This window comes from Sminthopsis crassicaudata, chromosome 5 (genome assembly GCF_048593235.1).
Source record: "Sminthopsis crassicaudata isolate SCR6 chromosome 5, ASM4859323v1, whole genome shotgun sequence".
NCBI classification, from domain to species: domain Eukaryota; kingdom Metazoa; phylum Chordata; class Mammalia; order Dasyuromorphia; family Dasyuridae; genus Sminthopsis; species Sminthopsis crassicaudata.
In genome coordinates this window covers 162,188,256-162,209,096 of record NC_133621.1, presented here as the reverse complement: position 1 = coordinate 162,209,096, position 20,841 = coordinate 162,188,256, and the positions used below count along the sequence as shown (strand labels likewise).

Here is a 20,841-nt window from a genome sequence, read left to right as displayed (position 1 = left end):
AAAGTTTTGCAATTGTCAGTGCTGAAAAATTACCCATGCATATGTTTTGTATATAAAAAGCTATAATAAAAAATAAATAAATGAAGTTCTCATTTCTAAAATATAAAAAAAGTTTCATATTCTAATGGAGATTATATCACATACTCCAAACCCATGTTCCCAAGTTTCCTTCCTGAATAAGCACTACCCAAGAACAGGAAGGAGATTGCATATTATTGAAATAATTGTTCTGGTTTGTAGATACATAGTGGGAGCTTTAATTTCTTTTTTCATGCAGATTTGGCCTTATTTATAAAACAGATAAGAACTTCAGTTAGTCCTTGAACATTTTTAGAGATACAAAAGCAAATAGGAAGAAGCAGTTGTGGGATATGAATCTCTTAGCTTATGTCCTTCAAGAGGGGGTACTGGGAGCAATGAACTCCCCATTCAACGAGGGTCTAGAACTCTTACTATTCTTGCTGACTGACCGTATGACTTTGATCAAACTACCTGAATTATTCATAGCCACATAATGGAAGCTATAGCAATACCCAGCCTCTGTAGGATATTTCTAGGGAAAGTTGGCTCATGTGTATAAAATACTCGGTGATTCTAGGCAAGTGGTAAAATAATCACATACTAGTTCTATTAGCAGATGACAAAGCCTGGGAGTGGAGAGTTGACAATTCACAATAATAACTTGTACTTACACAGTTGCTCTCAGCATAAGAGCTCTATGCACTTTTCAAATAGTGATTGATGAAGTAGTGTGTCCCCTGGGAGTGTCAGGTAAAGGTTGGCACTAACCATTTTTGCAGGTGCAGAAATGGACATCAATTTTGTTAGCTCAGAAACTAAGCCATGGAGAGAGCCATTGGTTGAAGTCAGGAATTCTGATCCTTAATTCCCTCTACTATTATTCTCAGTTTCCCCACTGATATGACACTTCCAATAAAGTCTAGGTTGCTTTTTTTCTTATGTAAAGATTGAAAGCCTAGAGACTTTGTGATCCCCCCAAAAAAACCACATCATCTTAGAGCTGTAATTACTATATATATTTATTGGGAAAAAAAGCACAAAATGCCAAGTATCTATTAGGTCCCTACATCCATACCTCATCAACCAACTGCTAAAAACCACCCATGAGATTCAGTCAATTTAATATAATGTCCCCAAGAAGAAAAAAGATAAAAGTAATGGGAACCTAAACCCCCTCAACTGACTCTTTTGAGAGTGTTTGTCCTATAGAGGAAACTTTGAATCAATTGATGAACACTGAGAAATATTTTGGCTAGTCTTGTGGAAAGAAGTGATTCCATTCTGATAGTCCAAGTCAGAGGCACTTGACTATATCTGCATCTGGACAATACTCTAGAGAATGGAATTCCCATTGCAATTTTCATTTAGAATGAGAAAGACTGTGTTGTCCAGGAGACAAAATTTTTCTTGTGGTAGGAAGTAATTTATCTCATAACTTCCACCAGTGACATAACCAAGGACTGAAGAAGCCACATGCATGGTGAGGTAAAATGACCCCCTACTCAAACAATGACCAAGAATCAGCTATAAGTCTTGCATTTTAACAGCATAATGGAAACTTCATCAAATATGCATAAAGTCAGCACCTCATTATCTAGTAATTCAGGCATTTTTCAGGCAAAGAAATTAAATGAATAAAATCATAGAAATGTAAAAAATACTTGAGTTCACCAGCAGTAATTAGCCCTCTGGGGAGACATATAATGTGATCTTATGTAGATATTGAAGGACATTTCAAATGAATGTGTGAATATATCTAGTAGCAGTCATCAAGGAATGAAAATTCTCACACAAAAATCCTAAGAATGGGAATAAGGTGGGAATTGATATTTTACTATGTTGAAAGGCCCTGAAAAAACCATCTCGAGCCTAAATGGATGCTATTGGGTTAGCATCTTCTTTTCATTGAAAGGAAGAATCCCCATGAAGCAAACAAAAACAGAATGAAATCACAAAGATGTTGTCATCCAATCTCTAAATTGGGGGCACATAGAACACTGCACTAAATGGAGCCATGTGTATATAGAATTCTTAAATGGAAAGACTGTGATTTTGTTGTTATTGTTATTGCTGAGTAGCTAGGTGCAGTGGATAGAGTGTTGATCTCTAATCGGAAAGACTCATCTTTCTGAGTTCAAACCTGGCCTCAGATACTTTCTGGCTGTGTAACCTAGGCACATCACTTAATAATTTACCTCTGTTTTCTCATCTGTACAGTGAACTGGAGAAGGAAATGATAAACCAGTCTTGTATCTTCGCCAAACCCCAAATAAGACCACTAAGAGTGAGATATGACTGAAAAATGACTGAGCAACAACAGACTGTTGTTGTTTTAGCAGACCTATGATTTCATCAGTGTAGGAAACTCCTAGTAAAAGGACTTTCACTACCAAAGCAGATCGGCACCTTTCTGTCATTTGGAGTCTTCGAGCACTGTCTAAAGGTACATTTGCACAGGACTGCCCAGCATGGCATGCCCACATCAAAGAAAGCACTGTGCCCTATGAGCCAGCAGGATTGAGATGCACAAACTTAGCGCTATCTCCACTCCAAATATTCATAGACTATTTGTACCCAAACTGAGGTTGATACTTCTGAGTTTGTATTGTCTAATCAGTCACACTTGGACACATTGCACCTTAACCCCAACATAGTGACATCATTTTGGTTCTCTTTGAGAATTAAGGACAAAACCCCATCAACCAAGCAGAGGTACTGAGAGGTGGTGAGTTGTCCAGCACTAGATAGCCACACTATATGGCAGGTGAGACTTGACCCCAAGTCTTCAGAACTCTTAATCTGTTCCGCTGCCTCAATCACTGATTTCAAAGTTCTGGTTCAATAAAGGGTCTTAACTCTTATGCCATACTCATGTACCCCTAGATTAGTACAGGTATCCTCAGCTCATTAGCAGCTGATATTAGAACTCACCTGTGGTTAATCTCAGCCAATTATCCACCCATATCCTCTGCTTAGTCCCTTACATGCAGTGGAATCATTAAATTTTAGTGAAAATTCAGAAAGAAATAATCTTACTGCTATGAAATGATATGAGAGTGCACGTGTATGTAATTGTAGGCATAGGACATGGGGACTTAAACATGTTTACTCTTCCACTTAAAGGGTGAGAAAATTAGGCACCAGGATGTATGTATATACTCTGCAGTTACAAAAGTTATCCCCCATACCTGGAATTCACTCCCTCCTCCTTTGAGCCTCCCAGAATCCTTAACTTCAACTCAAATATCAACTTTACTCAATTCCCTGTAATTGCTTCTCCCTAAATACAAGTGACTTTGGATGTACCTATCAAAAAATATGCATTATGTGCCATGACTTCTGACACCCTGAAGGTAGGAACTATTTAATACTTGTTTTTGTATTCCTATTTTGTATTCTAGAACAGTATATCTAGCCTGTCCAGTGACAAGTTAGGGTCATAGTGGGGTCTAAAACTCAAAGTGCAATGTTTTAATCAAGGAAACACATTGATTCTTCTCTGAGTTAAGGATAAGACTCATTATCCTGATTTTTTTTTTTTTTTTTTTTGGTTAGTATAGAGATTGTGAAATATACTTCCAAGAATCTCAGCTAGAAGCAATCACAGATGCTAATTAGTTCTGCTCACAAATCCATTCTAACCACTTCCCCAATAAGTGATCATCCTCAGTTTCAGGTTTAAAAAGAAAAGTAATTAATTCTATATGTGGGATGCAGTAGAAGATGAGGCAAGATCTGAAAGTATGCATTTATGCCTGGGATTTTGTTTGCCTGTGTCTCAGAGGACTGTAGAAATCCATTCTGTCTTCAACGTGGCTAGACAATGGCAGGAAAGCCATATATACAGAAAATCATCTGATGAAAAGTATTTTCATCATCATCATTATCATCCATGCTTAGAATGGATGCCCTTTTCTCCATCTCTGCTAACTGAAATAATTTTCTCCAGAAATAGTGGTTGATGCCCATAGTCTATGCTGTCAAAGAGACTGAGCTTGGAAATCAATTATGTTTGAGAGTTCTGAACTTCGTAGGAGGGTTAAATCTGGTCTAGTTTCCTTGATAAGTCAAGCATAAATATGGTATCTGTGCTGATAGGTATTGGGATCAGGATGATGAAGAACTGTTGCATTTTCAGCCTTAGCAAGGTAGGGGAATCCAATTCAGAACAGAGAAAGGAAAAGGAAAAGCGGAAGAAAAAGGGGAAGAGAAGGAAGGAGAGAAGGAAAGAGGAAAGGAAGGAAAGAGGGGAAGAAGGAAGGAAGGAAGGAAGGAAGGAAGGAAGGAAGGAAGGAAGGAAGGAAGGAAGGAAGGAAGAAAGGAAGGAAGGAAGGAAGGAAGGAAGGAAGGGAGAGAGGGAGGGAGGGAGGGAGGGAGGGAGGGAGAGGGGAGGGAGGGAAAGAAAGAGAAAGAAAGGAGAAAGAAAAAAGAAAAGAATTCTTTTACTTCAAGGCTGAACTCAGGAACTTCTTATTCCATAATCTCTCCTGATTCTTCCCAGTTAGAAGTGATCTGTTCTTTTCTGAATATTTCACACTACTCTTTTAAATCTCCCAAATACTTGATCATATTTTAACTTGTATAATAGCTAGTTGTGTGCGTTATTAACTCTGAGGGCATAGAATGGCATTTTTCACTGCTATCTTCCTGGTACTTATGTACCTTGTACATAACAGATGCTTAATAAATGTCTATTTAATTGGACTGAATTGAGGAGAGGAAATCTAGCAACCCACAAGTAAGGCTAATTCTGTGTTCTGAGGATAATGAGGCTATACCAAAGATGTAATAAAAAATATCTTCTATGGGATTTAAAAATATATACATATATAAACTACCCTAATTTTCAATGCCCCTTTGATACAAAAGTGTGATACCCAAGCTCCACTAACTTGAGGCTGCCCAGCAACCTTTCTAGCTCCCAATGGTGACAATTTAAGAGGCCAGATCACAAGAGGACTGGTCTTTTGCGTACAGTGTCTTGAGTTACACTTTAAGGTAGCCAGCATGAGAGTGCTCTTGTTTAAGGGAGTTGATATGAGGAATCTGGCCCCCTGGGGAGGACAGCTTCTCACTAAGTTTGCGGTTCATCAGCTCCATGCGACGGCTGTTCTTCTTCGCTTGGCGCAAGGATCTCTTGACCTTCTTCACCCTATCTCGAAGCTGTTTGTTCCGTTTCTCAAGGGTGGCCACTTTCTGCAGCAGCTTCTTCACATGGTCTTCCTCCTCAAAGAGGGCCTTCTGTACCGATGAACACATGAGCTGCAGAAAGGATAGCAAAGACTGAATTAAAGAGGATTTCCAGAAGCCTTTTCCCAAGAAAGAATATTCGTGGCCCTGTATTTTAAAATAACTACCTTGGCTTGTTCAGGGTCACAGGCAAGTAAATGACAGAGAGCCAGGTTCAAACCTGAATCTCTTCTCACTTCAAGTCCCCTGCTCTTAATAATAGCTCATATCATACTCCTCTTGGCAAATCAGACTTGAGTTTCAGAGAATAATTATTAAAAAATTGAATGAGGGCAAGACTTGATTTGAAATTTATTTAGAAATAACCATGTCTTACTTAGGTTCATTTTATCATATGTGTTATACATCGGTGGATGCACACTTTTTGCTGAGACTGGAGTCAGGGAAACCAGGGTTCAAATTTGACCTCGGACACTTACTAGCTGTAAGACTTTGGGCAAGCCACTTACCTGCTGCTTACCTCAGTTTCCTCATCTGCAAAATGGGGAAAATAATGATAATAACACTGCTTTCCCAGTGTTGTTGTGAGTATCAGAAATAATAATTGTAAATGTACTTAGCAAAGTGCTTGGCACATAAGTAAGTGCTACATAAATGTTAGCGAGAATTGGTTATCATCAAACTATTATTTTTTAAAAAATAAAAAGTCAGTTATTAAGCATCTACTATATACCAAGTACTAAGGTTGGTACTGAGGATACAAATAATAAATGAAAACAGAATCTAATTTCAAACTCAACACTAGCTACCAAACAGAGACTTTGGGAAAAGAGGGAAATAAGAAGAGAATAAACCAAAAAGTAGCCCTACTCTGAATAAATTTGATCATGTTGAGCTCTGATATGTTAGGTTTTCTTAATATTATTTCTCCTTAATCTTTCAGGCCAGTTAAAAAGAAATATTCTACTGGCTTAGTGGAATCAAAGGAAGAGAATGAAAATGGAGGAGTTCACCTCAGAAGATGTAGGATTTGGGTCTGTTAGAGGGATTTCAAAGAAAATAGTCTGGGGTTCACCTGTGAATAGTCTTCTTGCTATCCCTTGAAACTTTATAGCAAACAAGCAATATTCCCCAAATGTTAGGAGTCCAACTTGAAAGGCATCCAATATCAAGGGGAAACTACTGTGAGCCAATGGGACAACATGTCCAATACTGACCTCTCCTGGCTAGATTGAGGCCTTTCTCCAGATGAGAAGGGAATGGCACTTCCACCCCCCACACCCATATCCAATTTGGGCATTTGGGGTATAACTAAGGCACTACACTTTGGTGGGTTCATAGAGGTTCTTCTATTAACATATTTTCCTGCTTGGATTCAACTAATTGGTAAGAAAGCATTAGAAGGACTATCAAATAAAAGTAGAAAAATTATGGGTTGGGGAATTTTAAGAGGATGAGCAGAAGGCAATAGCATAACAGAATTTTATATCCAAGAGACACTCAATGATGTTTTAGAGTATTCTTCCAAAGCTACGTTTTTAGGCACATCAATGAAAAAATAAGTATTTATCTAGCATTTCTCTTTTAAGGACTTCAAAACACTTTACAGAAAGTATGTTGTCTGGGGCTGTGCTCCCCATCTTCAAGGAAGATCAAAGAACGTAAGTTTTAGTTGCAGCAGAATTAGCAAATTTGCCATAAGAACGAACTTCTTGACTTTCTGTGAGATTGATATGAACAATGTTTTGTAAAGTACTTTCTAATCTTAAAGCACTATGGAGGTGCTAGTTCTTATTATTCTTATTAATGATGTGGTTGCTATTATGTGGATAACAACACAGAATTTCACCTGTCTGGTGAGATCTGGAATTTCCTGACACATAAGTGATTACCTCCCCCTTTAAAATCTGCAAAGAGGCTGAATAAGAAAAGAGCCATAAATCTGTTCAGTCCATTAGTCAATGCTGCCAGCTACAGTCGGGGAAGCTTGGTAGTACAGTGGATATAGCACCAGGTCTGGAGTCAGGAAGACTTATCCTTCTGAGTTCAAATCTGGCCTCAGATGCTTACTAGCTGTGTGATCCCGGTAAATCACTTAACTCTGCCTCCATTCTTCATCGGTAAATTGAGCTGAAGAAAGAAGTGGCAGACCACTTCAGTATCTTACCAAGAAAACCCCAGAAAAGGTCATGAAGAGTCAGAAATGACTGAAATACAATTTGAACAACAAGGACTTCTTACTCATATTTTAGTTTTAAGCAGGGTTACTTCTCTAGTTAAGTTTGTGGATTCAAGAAATCTACATTAAAGAGGACATGTTGATGGTGATCATCAACATGGTATACTCTAATAATTGAATCAATGGGAATAATATGATCTGGCAGTCAGGGAATCATTACTTCTTTCACTAAGTAGTTGTGTGACTTTTCCTTTTTCTGAACTTCAGCCTCTGATATCCTTTCCAACTCTAAATCTGTAAAAATTTTATGATTCACTAAGTGTCTAAATTAAGAATTTGGAATCTAACTCATCATCTCAGAAATATCTGCTTCTCCTATTAGAGGAGGGTGGGAATTATTGGAGGGCAGAAATTATTCAGGGACAGACAACCTCTCAGTTCATCTCTTACCAATTTCTCTCTTTCTCTCTCTTTGAAAACAAATCTTTTCAGAAAATTTTCCCTTTTTTCCATCTAAAGGTCATTTTTCCATCTAGTTTTGCAACTTTTTTTTCATTAAACCCATTGGGAAAAGGAAAAAGTCAATGAGTGCTATAACGAATAATGCTGCATTTTCTTTGGAAAGACACCAGAAAAGAAATACACAAAATAGCGCAATAGCACTGGCAGCGGCAGCAGATTGCTACTGTCCAAAACCCTTGGCTCTTTTACAGACTTCTCCCAGTACTTTGATGACAATGGAACTTTTCTGACTATGGAAAAGAAGTCATCCCCCAGCCTGAACCAGTTATTTAATATGAAACATCTCCCTTAGGAAGAAATGAATGGCCCCTTACAGAGGCTACGGAGGATTAGGGTAGGAGACCATGGTCTCTTCCTTTGGCCAAGTGAGTAGGCAGCACACTCCTTCTTGTGGGGCTACCTATTCTTAATCCTTTGCCATTCTTATTGCCATAGACAACGGTTTGAGAAAGATGCCAGGATTGGTGCTTAAGATGCCAACACACCAAGTAAACTTCCGGTGACCTTTCTTTGGTCACCAGTGTATACTTTAATAACAGGACAAACCCATGGAAACTTCTTCCTTCCATAATAATTTAATGGCTCTCTATTTACTCTCTGAATTTTCCAGGCAAGCCCGCTTAGGTTATTGGCAAGTTAACAACTTTATCCATATGGACATCGATGAATGGATAAATGAATGAAACATTTGTTAAGTGCTAACTATATGAAAATGCTATGCTAAGTCCTGGGGATAAAACCAAGTTAATATTCATTCTTCAGACCATCTATATTCAAGAATTTTTATCAACTATTTATTCATTTATCAACAAACATTTATGTTGGACCCTCACTATATATTTAGCACTGCTTCGTATTGTTTCCCTAAGAAAATAATACTAGTCTCTAAAAATAATCAAGTCTAAAGTCAGCTCATATCATTATATGCTCTTGGGCTGAATAGCAATGCATATGGACATACAAAAGACATGCTATGCAACATGTAATCCCTTGTTCTTATGGCACATATGATTAACATAAAACAACAAAGCCAATATTATTATACACATAGATCATTTTCTGAAATCAAAAAACTGAAAGATAGAGATTATAAGCCAGGAAAAAACAGAGAGAGAGAGAGAGAGAGAGAGAGAAAGAGAGAAAGAGAGAGAGAGAGAGAATGAGAAAGAGACAGAAACAGAGAGAGAGAGAGAGGTGGGGGAGGGAAAGAGAGAGGAAAGAGGAAAGAAGAGAGAGAGAAGGAGAGAGTTTTTGTTTAACATTTTGCTTCAGATATTTTCATTTAATTCAATTCAATTCCATAAGCATTTATATCTTCTCTGTGTTAGGTACTATGCTGAACACTAAGTTAAAACAAACAAACAAACAAAAAATAAACAGTGCTTTCCCTTGGGAAACTAAGCTAAGATTGACAGAAAAGCAAAAGACAGAAAAAAAAAATTGGTTAAAAAATAAAGAAAGAAAAGCATTAGGGAAAGAAAGAACAGTGGGAGGAGTTAGAAACAAGAAAGATAAATATGTAGGTGGGACAAAAGAATACCTGGCTCACCAGGACCAGAGAATCTCAACCAATTTAAAGTGATGATATTCTCTACCCAGAGCTTCTGCTCATTCCTACCACTTTTAGAGCTATAATCTACCTGATTACATTAGTCTTCAGTTGGGCTGATAGGCTATAACCTAGAATATGGAAATTTCTTGAAGGTTCTATTGTTTCTACCTAAATTCAAAATCTGAAATGAAATGAGAGGAGACTCCTGGGTCAATAAAACCAAGTATGTCCAAATTGTTTTTAAAAGGAAAAAGATTGACAGTTCTAAGTGGCCACTGACAAGGTAAACTTAAAAAATTCTACCATATAAGGAGATAAAGTCATAAATCTAACAGTTATAGCTGTAGAGGATACCAGAGCACCATTGTTTTCCTCAATCCCTTCCTGGATTCACCTTGAAAAATTCACTGATGATAAGAACCCATCAATTAAATCCAACTCACCTTGCACTTTTGCATTTTGCTCCAACTAGAGACTATGATTTGATAATAGTCACAGGTAATAATGTCACAGTAAAAATTTAGAACATCACTTTTAAGATCATTCATTTATATAGTCATCATTCTATCAGCCTAATTACCTCTAAGAAGTTCACAGATTGTGAGATTCCTAAAACTCAGGATGAGAGACCAAGATTCATCACAACTAAAACAAATTCCAGAACTTATTGTTAAAGGGATGCAAAAAAAGAGGAACAGAGATAAATTCTCAACACTCCATTTCCCACCCCCAATAATAATATCATATAACAAGAACTAATGTTAAGTTTTAAGGCATTTTCTTCTAAGAATTCTGTAAAATGGGGTCCTGTAGAAATTCCATTTAGAAAGCGTCTTGATAGATGCTTTTCTAGCTTTACATTTTTCACCAAGATCATTGCTGACCTCCCTATTACTTTCTCCTACTTCCTTAACATGGGTATCTCCTTAATATACCTTAGCCTTATCTCATGCCAAACCCATCTTCTCTTTCAATCGAATATTTCTTTAATGACATATTTCACTTCTATTCTATTTAGAAGTTCTTTATTCATTTCATATTGCTGCCTAATTGCACCCACAATGAGTACCTTCATTGCCCTGTGTATAATATTCGTTTTCAATTATTCAGAGACTGTTGTTTTTTTATTTCTCTCTGCAATACATCAACATTTGTGCTATAAAACATTGGTACTGAAAAGATGAGTCTTATTTTCAGAAAAAGTTTAGGGGTCATTAAAGAAGCTTTGAAATTTCTGGAATGCATTAGAGACTACTCTCCTTTGGTTTAAATCTGGTTTAATTTGTCCATTTGTACAGTTTGACTCATATATTTGTGACAATGATGGGCAAGCTCCATAAATTGTGCAATGAATGCCTATTATAACCTTGGCAATAGACATTCTTCATCTATTTGGCATTCCCTGTGTGTATGGCAATGCCAAAATCTTTTGAATGATTATAGATCTCTGTTAGGAGGTGTTTCAGTGTTTTGAAGTTTGAGGAAATCAGCCCATTGTCATCCATAAATAGGAACATCTGGAGAAGCTCATCATCCACAGAAAATCCCACATTAACTCAGATGATGTTCTGGTTCTTCTCCTTCACACTGACAAAAACATGTCATTGGTGATCATAAAGTTCACCTTTTTCAGACCTGGTCTCATTTTTTTTGTGTGTCACTAAAAGAATTATTTCTGTTGTTCTACCTTTTAAAGTATCTTGAATTATTTATATATAAGGGTGGGCTACATCTTGTTAGAAGATAGTCTTTAAAGGAGCATTTTGCTCTACTGAATTAAAGGTCTTTTCAGAGTCAACAAGGAATAAGCAGTCAGAATTTGTATAGTCTACAGTGTTCGGTTAATTGCAAGATAGTAAAGATGTGGTCTATTGTAGACTATCAATTACAAAAACCTCCCTATTATTTCCTAATATTATCACTGATGATGCTCTTATAATGTGCATGTGAGTTACTCTTTTAAAAATTTCAATACATGCATATATTAGTCTTTAAAAATTTACAAAGATGGGAAAGAAGGCCTATTAGGTGTGTAATAATGTTCTCTTGGTTATTTTTGGTTTCTCATAAGGCCTAAGTTTTTCCACAATTTGTTATCTTTCCCTCCACATAACTTGCAAATTGATTCCTTAATGTAGTTGTAGTTGTGTTATTTCTAGCATCAATCTCATTTCTCTATTTGATCCAGTCTGGTTGTTTTTACTAGTTTTGGTTTTTTTAGTATAATTTCTATCTCCTATATAAGCATATCCAGTACTGTGATATTAGTGTCCAAGCATGCTTATTCTATTATCTTTGTTGGTGAAAATAGCTTAGTATTTAAAAATTATTTACAGGTATTTTCCAATTTTCTTCTTGTATTCTTTGCACTTTTATATTTAAATGTCTTTGAAAACACTTTTTTTTTTAAAAGTTGGATCTTTGTCCAAGCTTCCTTCAAACTGGCTGTCCTCCACTCTTCTCTTTGCTTTATGAGGTGATAGTACTCATGATCATCCATCATCCTTCTTATTAGCTATTTGTAAAATTATACAAATGAGTTATATTCTTGTCTTCAGATACCACCTGTTTCTACTTTGCAAGTAAAATCAAGTGTTTATTGATTGAGGTATTTCTTAAGCTCTTTGTATCTATTTGGCAACTATTTTATATTTCTTAATTTCTATGTAAAATTACAATCGGTATTGATGCTATTTATGCTGTCCATTAACCGTTTTTGTTTTTTTTTTTTTTAAATTTTTTATTTTATTTTATAATTATAACATTTTTTGACAGTACATATGCATGGGTAATTTTTTACAACATTATCCCTTGCACTTACTTCTATTCAGATTTTTTCCCTTCCTCCCCCAACCCCCTCCCCCAGATGGCAAGCAGTCTTATATATGTTAAATATTTACAGTATAATTTAGATACAATAATGTGTGTAGAACGAATTTTTTTTGTTGCACAGGAAGAATTGGATTCAGAAGGTAAAAATAACAGTTTACACTCATTTCCCAGTGTTCCTTTTCTGGATGTAGCTGGTTCTGTCATCATTAATCAATTGGAATTGGATTAGCTCTTCTCTATGTTGAAGAAATCCACTTCCATCAGCATACATCCTCGTACAGTATCGTTGTTGAAGTGTATAATGATCTTCTGGTTCTGCTCGTTTCACTCAGCATCAGTTGATGTAAGTCTCTCCAAGCCTCTCTGTATTTCTCCTGTTGGTCATTTCTTATAGAACAATAATATTCCATAACATTCATATACCATAGTTTACCCAACCATTCTCCAATTGATGGACATCCATTCATCTTCCAGCTTCTAGCCACTATGAAAAGGGCTGCCACAAACATTTTGGCACATACAGGACCCTTTCCCTTCTCTAGTAGTTCCTTGGGGTATAAGCCCAGTAGTAGTATGGCTGGGTCAAAGGGTATGCACATTTTGATAACTTTTTGGGCATAATTCCAGATTGCTCTCCAGAATGGTTGGATTCTTTCACAACTCCACCAACAATGCATCAGTGTCCCAGTTTTCCCACAGCCCCTCCAACATTCATCGTTATTTGTTCCTGTCATCTTAGCCAATATGACAGGTGTGTAATGATACCTCAGAGTTGTCTTAATTTGCATTTCTCTGATCAATAGTGATTTGGAACACTCTTTCATATGAGTGGAAATAGTTTTAATTTCATCATCTGAAAATTGTCTGTTCATATCCTTTGACCATTTATCAATTGGAGAATGGCTTGATTTCTTATAAATTAAAGTCAATTCTCTGTATATTTTGGAGATGAGGCCTTTATCAGAACCTTTAACTGTAAAAATTTTTTCCCAATTTGTTACTTCCCTTCTAATCTTGTTTGCATTAGTTTTGTTTGTGCAGAAACTTTTTAATTTGGTGTAATCAAAATGTTCTATTTTGTGATCAATAATGGTCTCTAGTTCTCCCTTGGACACAAACTCCTTCCTCCTCCACAAGTCTGAGAGGTAAACCATCCCATGTTCCTCCAATTTATTTATGATTTCGTTCTTTATGCCTAAATCTTGGACCCATTTTGATCTAATCTTAGTATGTGGTGTTAAATGTGGGTCCATGCCTAGTTTCTGCCATACTAATTTCCAGTTTTCCCAGCAGTTTTTGTCAAATAATGAATTCTTATCCCAAAATTTGGGATCTTTGGGTTTGTCAAAGATTAGATTGCTATTTTTATTCACTATCTTGTCCTGTGAACCTAACCTATGCCACTGATCAACTAGTCTATTTCTTAGCCAATACCAAATGGTTTTGGTGACTGTTGCTTTATAATATAGCTTTAAATCAGGTACACTTAGACCACCTTCCTCTGACTTTTTTTTCATTAGTTCCCTTGCAATTCTCGACCTTTTATTCTTCCATATGAATTTTGTTGTTATTTTTTCTAGGTCATTAAAATAGTTTCTTGGGAGTCTGATTGGTATAGCACTAAATAAATAGATTAGTTTGGGGAGTATTGTCATCTTTATTATATTCGCTCGGCCTATCCAAGAACATTGAATGTCTTTCCAATTATTTAAATCTGACTTTATTTTTGTGGCAAGTGTTTTGTAATTTTGCTCATATAATTCCTGACTCTCCTTTGGTAGATATATTCCCAAATATTTGATACTATCGACTGTTATTTTGAATGGAATTTCTCTTTGTATCTCTTGCTGTTGGATTGTGTTGGTAATGTATAAAAATCCTGAGGATTTATGTGGATTTATTTTGTATCCTGCGACTTTGCTAAAATTCTGAATTATTTCTAATAGCTTTTTAGCAGAGTCTTTGGGGTTCTCTAAGTATACCATCATGTCATCTGCGAAAAGTGACAATTTGATTTCTTCATTTCCTACTCTAATTCCTTGGATCTCTTTCTCGGCTCTTATTGCCAAGGCTAGAGTTTCTAGTACTATATTGAATAGTAATGGTGATAGTGGGCAACCTTGTTTCACTCCTGATCTTACAGGGAAAGGTTCTAGTTTATCACCATTACATATGATGTTTACTGAAGGTTTTAAATATATGCTCCTTATTATTTTAAGGAATAGTCCATTTATTCCTATACTCTCAAGCGTTTTTAGTAGGAATGGATGTTGGATTTTATCAAATGCCTTTTCTGCATCTATTGAGATGATCATATGGTTTTTATTAATTTGATTATTAATATGGTCAATTATACTAATAGTTTTCCTAATATTAAACCAGCCCTGCATTCCTGGTATAAATCCCACTTGGTCATAGTGTATTATCCTGGGGATGATTTTCTGAAGTCTATTTGCTAATATCTTATTTAAGATTTTAGCATCAATATTCATTAAGGAAATTGGTCTATAGTTTTCTTTCTCAGTTTTCGATCTACCTGGTTTAGGTATCAGTACCATGTCTGTGTCATAGAAGGAATTTGGTAGGACTCCTTCAATCTCTATTTTTTCAAATAGTTTACATAGCATTGGAGTTAGTTGTTCTTTGAATGTTTGGTAGAATTACCGTTTTTGTTATTGATTACTTTGTTTGAATAATTCAGAATTAAATTTTCCCAATAATCCTTTCATAGTTTTTCTCACTATTTGCCTATCTTTTAAATTTATACTAATTTTGACCTTTACTCTAACATACCAGTTGTATGACTCTATATAGACAACAGATTTAGGAAATGAGTTAATACTGATTCAGTGACATTTTTTCTTGTGTATTAAAATCAATATCATGATATTATTTGCCACTTGTCATAACAACAATTTATTATTATTTACATAATAATGGTATATATAATATGTAACATTATATATGCTAATATATAATTGAATATAGAATAATAAGATGTGTGATAATTCATTTTTATTTGTGTATTCATAATATAAAAGCATATTTCTGTCTGATCTATAAGTCTGGCCTCTCTCATTTCTTGTCCTCAATAATTCTTTTTAATATATTTTTAAACATTTTTATCAATTCTGACATTTGTATTAAAGTCATTGAATATTAAAGTTTATAATGACTATATCTGCAAAATATCAAGTCTTAAAGAAGACAAGAAATAAGTGTTTATTAAGCATCTACTATGTATCAGGCATTATGCTAAGCACTTTACAAATATCTCATTGATCCTATGATGTAGGTACTATTACATCCCGATTTTACAACTGAGGTAAAATAGAAAGCAAAGGACCCATCTGTGTTTACACTGCTAATGTCTGAAATCAGGTTTTCCTGATTGCAGGCTCAGTGCTCTGTTGTCCACTGTACAACTTCTCTACCAAATAGAATTCCTTAATATGATTTCTATATATCTTCATTCTCTCCATTTGATGTTCATAAACTGCAATCATTTTTACTTCAGTCTTAAAGAAAATACTCATCATTATCACTGCAATATGAGATGACCAAATGTCCTATTAAATAGCGTTCCTTGTTTTGGGAATATGATAAAACACACCATCTTTTTTGTTGCTTCTTCAAGTGAGCCATCCTTCCAGTTAGCTACAACTTTTCTTTTGGTTTCCTTTATAATTATAATGCTGGGTTTTTTTTTTTAATGACATGATTTTACTTCTCCATTGGCATATTGACTCACTGCTCATTATTCAAAGAGCTCACGTTTAAAATATCAATTGTAAAATTAAGATTTACAGATTGTCTGAAAGTTTATGATTCCTTATTCTCTGATCCCCTTTCCTACTGCCTTCATCACTAATGAAGTGGAAAGGGACTCGCCAGGACTGCAGGTCATATGTTTTTTTTTTTTCCCTTTGTTTTACAGATTGCCAAAACCAAAGGACTCATTATTATGCAGCCATTCTACTGGTGATAAGCCTTTCCATAATCTCTATTATAGCAAGCTTGGCTCTCAGAATACAGGTTTATACTTGAAACTTTTCCAGTATGGTTTAACCTTCCAGAGCATAATTTCTGATGGTATAGACTCACAAAATTTAGGATTGAGGATATTATGGAGATTAATAAAAATCTGATGGCATGATTTGTTCTTTATAGAACACATGTAAGTACAAAGTTATCATTGTATTACTCATAAAACATTCTTTCAATAACATATTCTAGATTTTTGCCAGTAACAAGTCAAATTCACTAGCCTACAGTTTAAAAACTTCCCCCCCCCTTTTTAGAACCAAGATAACATTACTCATATCCAGTCCCAAATCACCTTTCTTTTCTTCACAGTTCTGCATAGATTACCAGTATCTTAATAAATGTACCTGTAAATTCATTTAAAACCCTGAAATGAAGTTTATCTGAACTGATGAATTAAAAGACATTTAAGAATACTAAATGACAACTCTCTTACTACTTTTTCATTTGTTATAGATTTTGAGTTGGAAAAAATTTTAATTCCATCTCTCTCATTTTGCAGATATGTTAATTGAGAGTGAGAGATAAGGTGCTTTGTCCAAGATCAGGATGACTCTTTGACACCAAATATAGCCTTCCAACATCACACTTCAGTTTTTCCTCTTGCTTTCAATTTCCTATTAACCATTCTTGTTTCATACTTCCCAAATTAAAGCCCATTGTTCCATGAAAAATAAAGGTAAATTGAAGCACAAAGTTCTGAGTATGATCAATTTACTAGCAAAGCTCACAATTCCTCATATATTGGATAATAACCAAGGATATTCCTGGCAGAATACAGAGCATTCTTTTTTTTTTCCCTGAGGCAATTGGGGTTAAGTGACTTGCCCAGCTAAGAAGTGTTAAATGTCAGAGACTAGATTTGAACTCAAGTCCTCCTGACTTTAGGGCTGGTGCTCTATCCACTGCACACCTAGCTGCCCCTGGAGTATTCTTCTGATCTAAAAAAGGAAATAATCACAATACCTATTCATGATTTAGTGCATATTTGTAGAATTTATAGAAATAGGGAGGTAGGTTGATTTGCAGCATTAGGGTGGTAGGCAGTCCCAGTTCCATGTGATTTTAATTAAATCAGGCCTTGTCTTTTTCATTGGTTTGAGTCTATGATTAATGAAACAACTCATTGATATACTATGAGAACATCATGGAGTGTCTTACAAGTTTTCGTGAGTCTAAATGAGTAATTAGCTTACATATAAAAAAGGGGAACTTTAACTTACCCAGAAAAAAAGTCTTACAAAACAAGAGACTTGGGCTCACAAAGAGTGGAGAAAGTAAACTTAACTTAATTAAGTATAATAATTCATGGCAGGCCTTAGCTAAAACAATTCTCAGTTTGCATTTCTTGCCATCACTTTCCTTGATAAAGAAAACAGAATGAAAATAAGAATTGAGTTCTTGCATCTTTCTGTCATTCATTATTACATCTACCCAAATAGCGATTGACCATTTCTTTGATCTTTCTCTTGCTTCAAATAAGATTTTTTAAATTCTATTTACCATTCTTGGCATACACTTCCAGTCTTTGCTCATTTTGAGACTTGGCATTTCCAAAGTTATTATAACAGGACTGAGCAACTATTTTATATTCATCTTCCAGTAACTTTCCTTCCTTTTTTTCTGTACATATCTCTCTTAACAACATTTTTTTCCTATGACTTCCCCCAATGACAGATCTCTCTTTCTAGTTGGATCCATATTTTCTTCATTTTTTGGAATAATTTTTGTTTGTGTTTTTGTTCTTGAGAATATCTCATCTTTCTTGAGCTTTATTTCACCTATAAAATCTTAGGTAGTGGAAACCAGCTAAGTCTTTCTCTGAAGTCTTAGAACTTTGCTCCCCTGGCCTCTAAGATCAAACTCTTTTCAGTGTTCCCCTCATCTAAGACAAATGCTAGGATAACTTGACTATTTCCTCCCATAGGTTCCATTATTCTTACTTCAGCAACTAGTTCCTTCATAAATTGGTCATAATCAAGTCCAGCAGAAATGTGGTTTTTTAAAAGTGCTGACCCTTTCTTTAGTCATAGTTTTGTGAATATTAAAAATTCTGAGATTATTACAGGACTAGTTATAATACTATGTGAAAATAAGCTTGCAATATTTTAATGGTTCTATGATTTTATCAATGTTCTTATACATAGATACAGAATAGGAAGATGTTAGACATGAAAGAATCTTAGTGATCATATAACCTCATGTTATAGATGAGGAAACTGAGGACCAAGAAAGTGTCAGACATCTCAGGGGCAATGAGTTTTTCCAAGAGAAGCACCAGAGCTAAATTTGGTAAGAATAATAAAATGACAATAATACTAACCAGATCTAATAAAAATATGGAAATTATGCCATCTTTTTCTTTTATGCCTTTACAAGTTAGCACCCCCTCCTCAAATCCACTTCTTCAAATATTAAGCTTCTGTCAAAGCATAGTTAGGCGACCTCCTCAAAGACCTTTCCTGATTGCTCCCAGTTCCTTATTCAGTTATTAAGAATCTCACACTTTTGAAATTATTCTGTTACTTTGTATAGTTTTTGCATTTATTTATATACATGTTGTATCTTCCCATTAGAGAACAAGCTCCTTGAGGGAGAATCATTTCCTGTTTATTTCCATATTACCGGTGCCTAGCACAGTGTCATATACTTGTAGCATGACTTGTGTGGTAAATTGAATCAAAGCCACAAAATCAAGATTAGACAATTCTCTTTCAGTTTTTCTAGTGAGACCAATTGAAATATTCCTATTTGACTTGGCACAGGGTTCCCTGCCCCACCCTGAATCTCAAAGGGGTTTGCCCCTCTGGTGCCAGGAGTTCAAAGGAGGGGAACTCCACAAGCCCAGAGCAGGCTGTGGCAGGAAGAATTCCTACTTTAAAGGAGATTTAGCATAGAAAAGAAACAAACCGAGGTTAGGATGAATGGGAAGGAAGAAATAACAGTGATAAGGTAGTCCAGACAGATGGCTTATCAGGAGTTACTTTTCTTTCTTTTTTTTTGCTGAGGCAATAGGGGTTAAGTGGCTTGCCCAGGGTTACAGGCTGGTCACAAGCATCTGAAAACAATATTTGAACTCAGGTCCTCCTGACTTCAGGGCTGGTGTGCCATTTAGCTGCCCCAGAAGTTACTTTTCAAAAGTTAAGGAAGCTGAAATATTGAAAACTGCTGGAGAATCAAATATATTCCCTTCCTACATTAAGGCTGAAGTGCCACAGAGGAAATTTAAGGTTTGGTTTGTCCCAACTGAGAAGAATTTATGAAATCTAAGAACGATTCTTTCCATTTCAGATACATTTCCCATCCCATTCCTAACCCATCCCATCCCACACATGCCTCTGTGATGAGGGCTAAATTTATATACCCAATCATTAGTAAATGTTTAACAACCAAATCTCTATGAATTTGTTTTAAAATTGTACATAAAACACATTATTAAGTTTAATATGAATTATCAACATTTTATCCATCATTTTTTAAACTAGCAATCAACAAGACATTAAACCAAACCCACGAGTTGTCATTTTGCACTTGCCAATTTTGGGAATATAAATGTTCCCACTGAAAATTTATTCACTGGCTCTTTCAAGCAAGCTCTGACACTTCCCTGTATCCCAAAGATTTGATCCCACACCCATTTCTCTACTATGTAAACAGAGTAGAAAGAAGAGGGCTATGCTGGGATATCAAGGGCCAAAAAAAAAAAATTAATGTCCAAGCAGGTAAGGTAGAAATATGAAGAAACATATTTTGTGGCTCTATCTAAAAACTTTTTTGAGATTTATTAGAGTATTGAATCCTGTAAGGAAAAAGAGAAAGAGGAAAGGGGAAAGAGACTGAGTCAGAAATAGACAAAGAGCAAGAAAGACAGACAGACAGACACAGACTCAAAGAGACAGAGAAAGAGAGACAGAGACAGAAGCAGAGAGAGAAAGATCACACACACACACACACACACACACACACAGAGAGAGAGCAGCAGAGACAGAGAGACAGAGACAGAAAAACAGAGAGATGGAGATGAGAGAGACAGAAAGAGAGAAAGAGAGAGAGAGTGAGACAGAGAGAGAGACAGAGAGAGAGAGAAAGAGAGAGAGAGAGAAATAGAGAGAGAGAGAAACAGACAGACAGAGACAGACTCAAAGAGACAGAGAAAGAGAGACAGAGACAGAAGCAGAGAGAGAAAGATCACACACACACACACAGAGAGAGAGAGAGCAGCAGAGACAGAGAGACAGAGACAGAAAGAGAGAAAGAGAGAGAGAGTGAGACAGAGAGAGAGACAGAGAGAGAGAGAAAGAGAGAGAGAGAGAAATAGAGAGAGAGAGAAACAGACAGACAGAGACAGAGACAGAGAGACAGAGAGAGAGAGAGAGAGAGAGAGAGAGAGAGAGAGAGAGAGAGAGAGAGAGAGAGAATGAGAATCCTTAAGTGAAACATTATTTGGTGCTGACCATCTTCCAAGTTCTAATAGAGTAAAAGATTTTCAAAGAGGAGTGAG

General features: G+C 35.8%; 1 protein-coding gene across 1 annotated transcript in view; it reads right to left on the bottom strand.

Annotated features, from left to right (window-relative positions):
- Nucleotides 1–1,024: 1,024 nt before the first annotated feature.
- The window catches only part of CCDC3 (coiled-coil domain containing 3), a 122,756-nt gene continuing 102,939 nt past the window's right edge, over nt 1,025–20,841 (bottom strand). Inside the window, exon 3 of the mRNA XM_074268634.1 lies at nt 1,025–5,283. Within this exon, the coding sequence (XP_074124735.1) occupies nt 5,008–5,283 (276 nt within the window). The 3' untranslated portion in view covers nt 1,025–5,007. The remainder of the gene's footprint in view (nt 5,284–20,841) is intronic.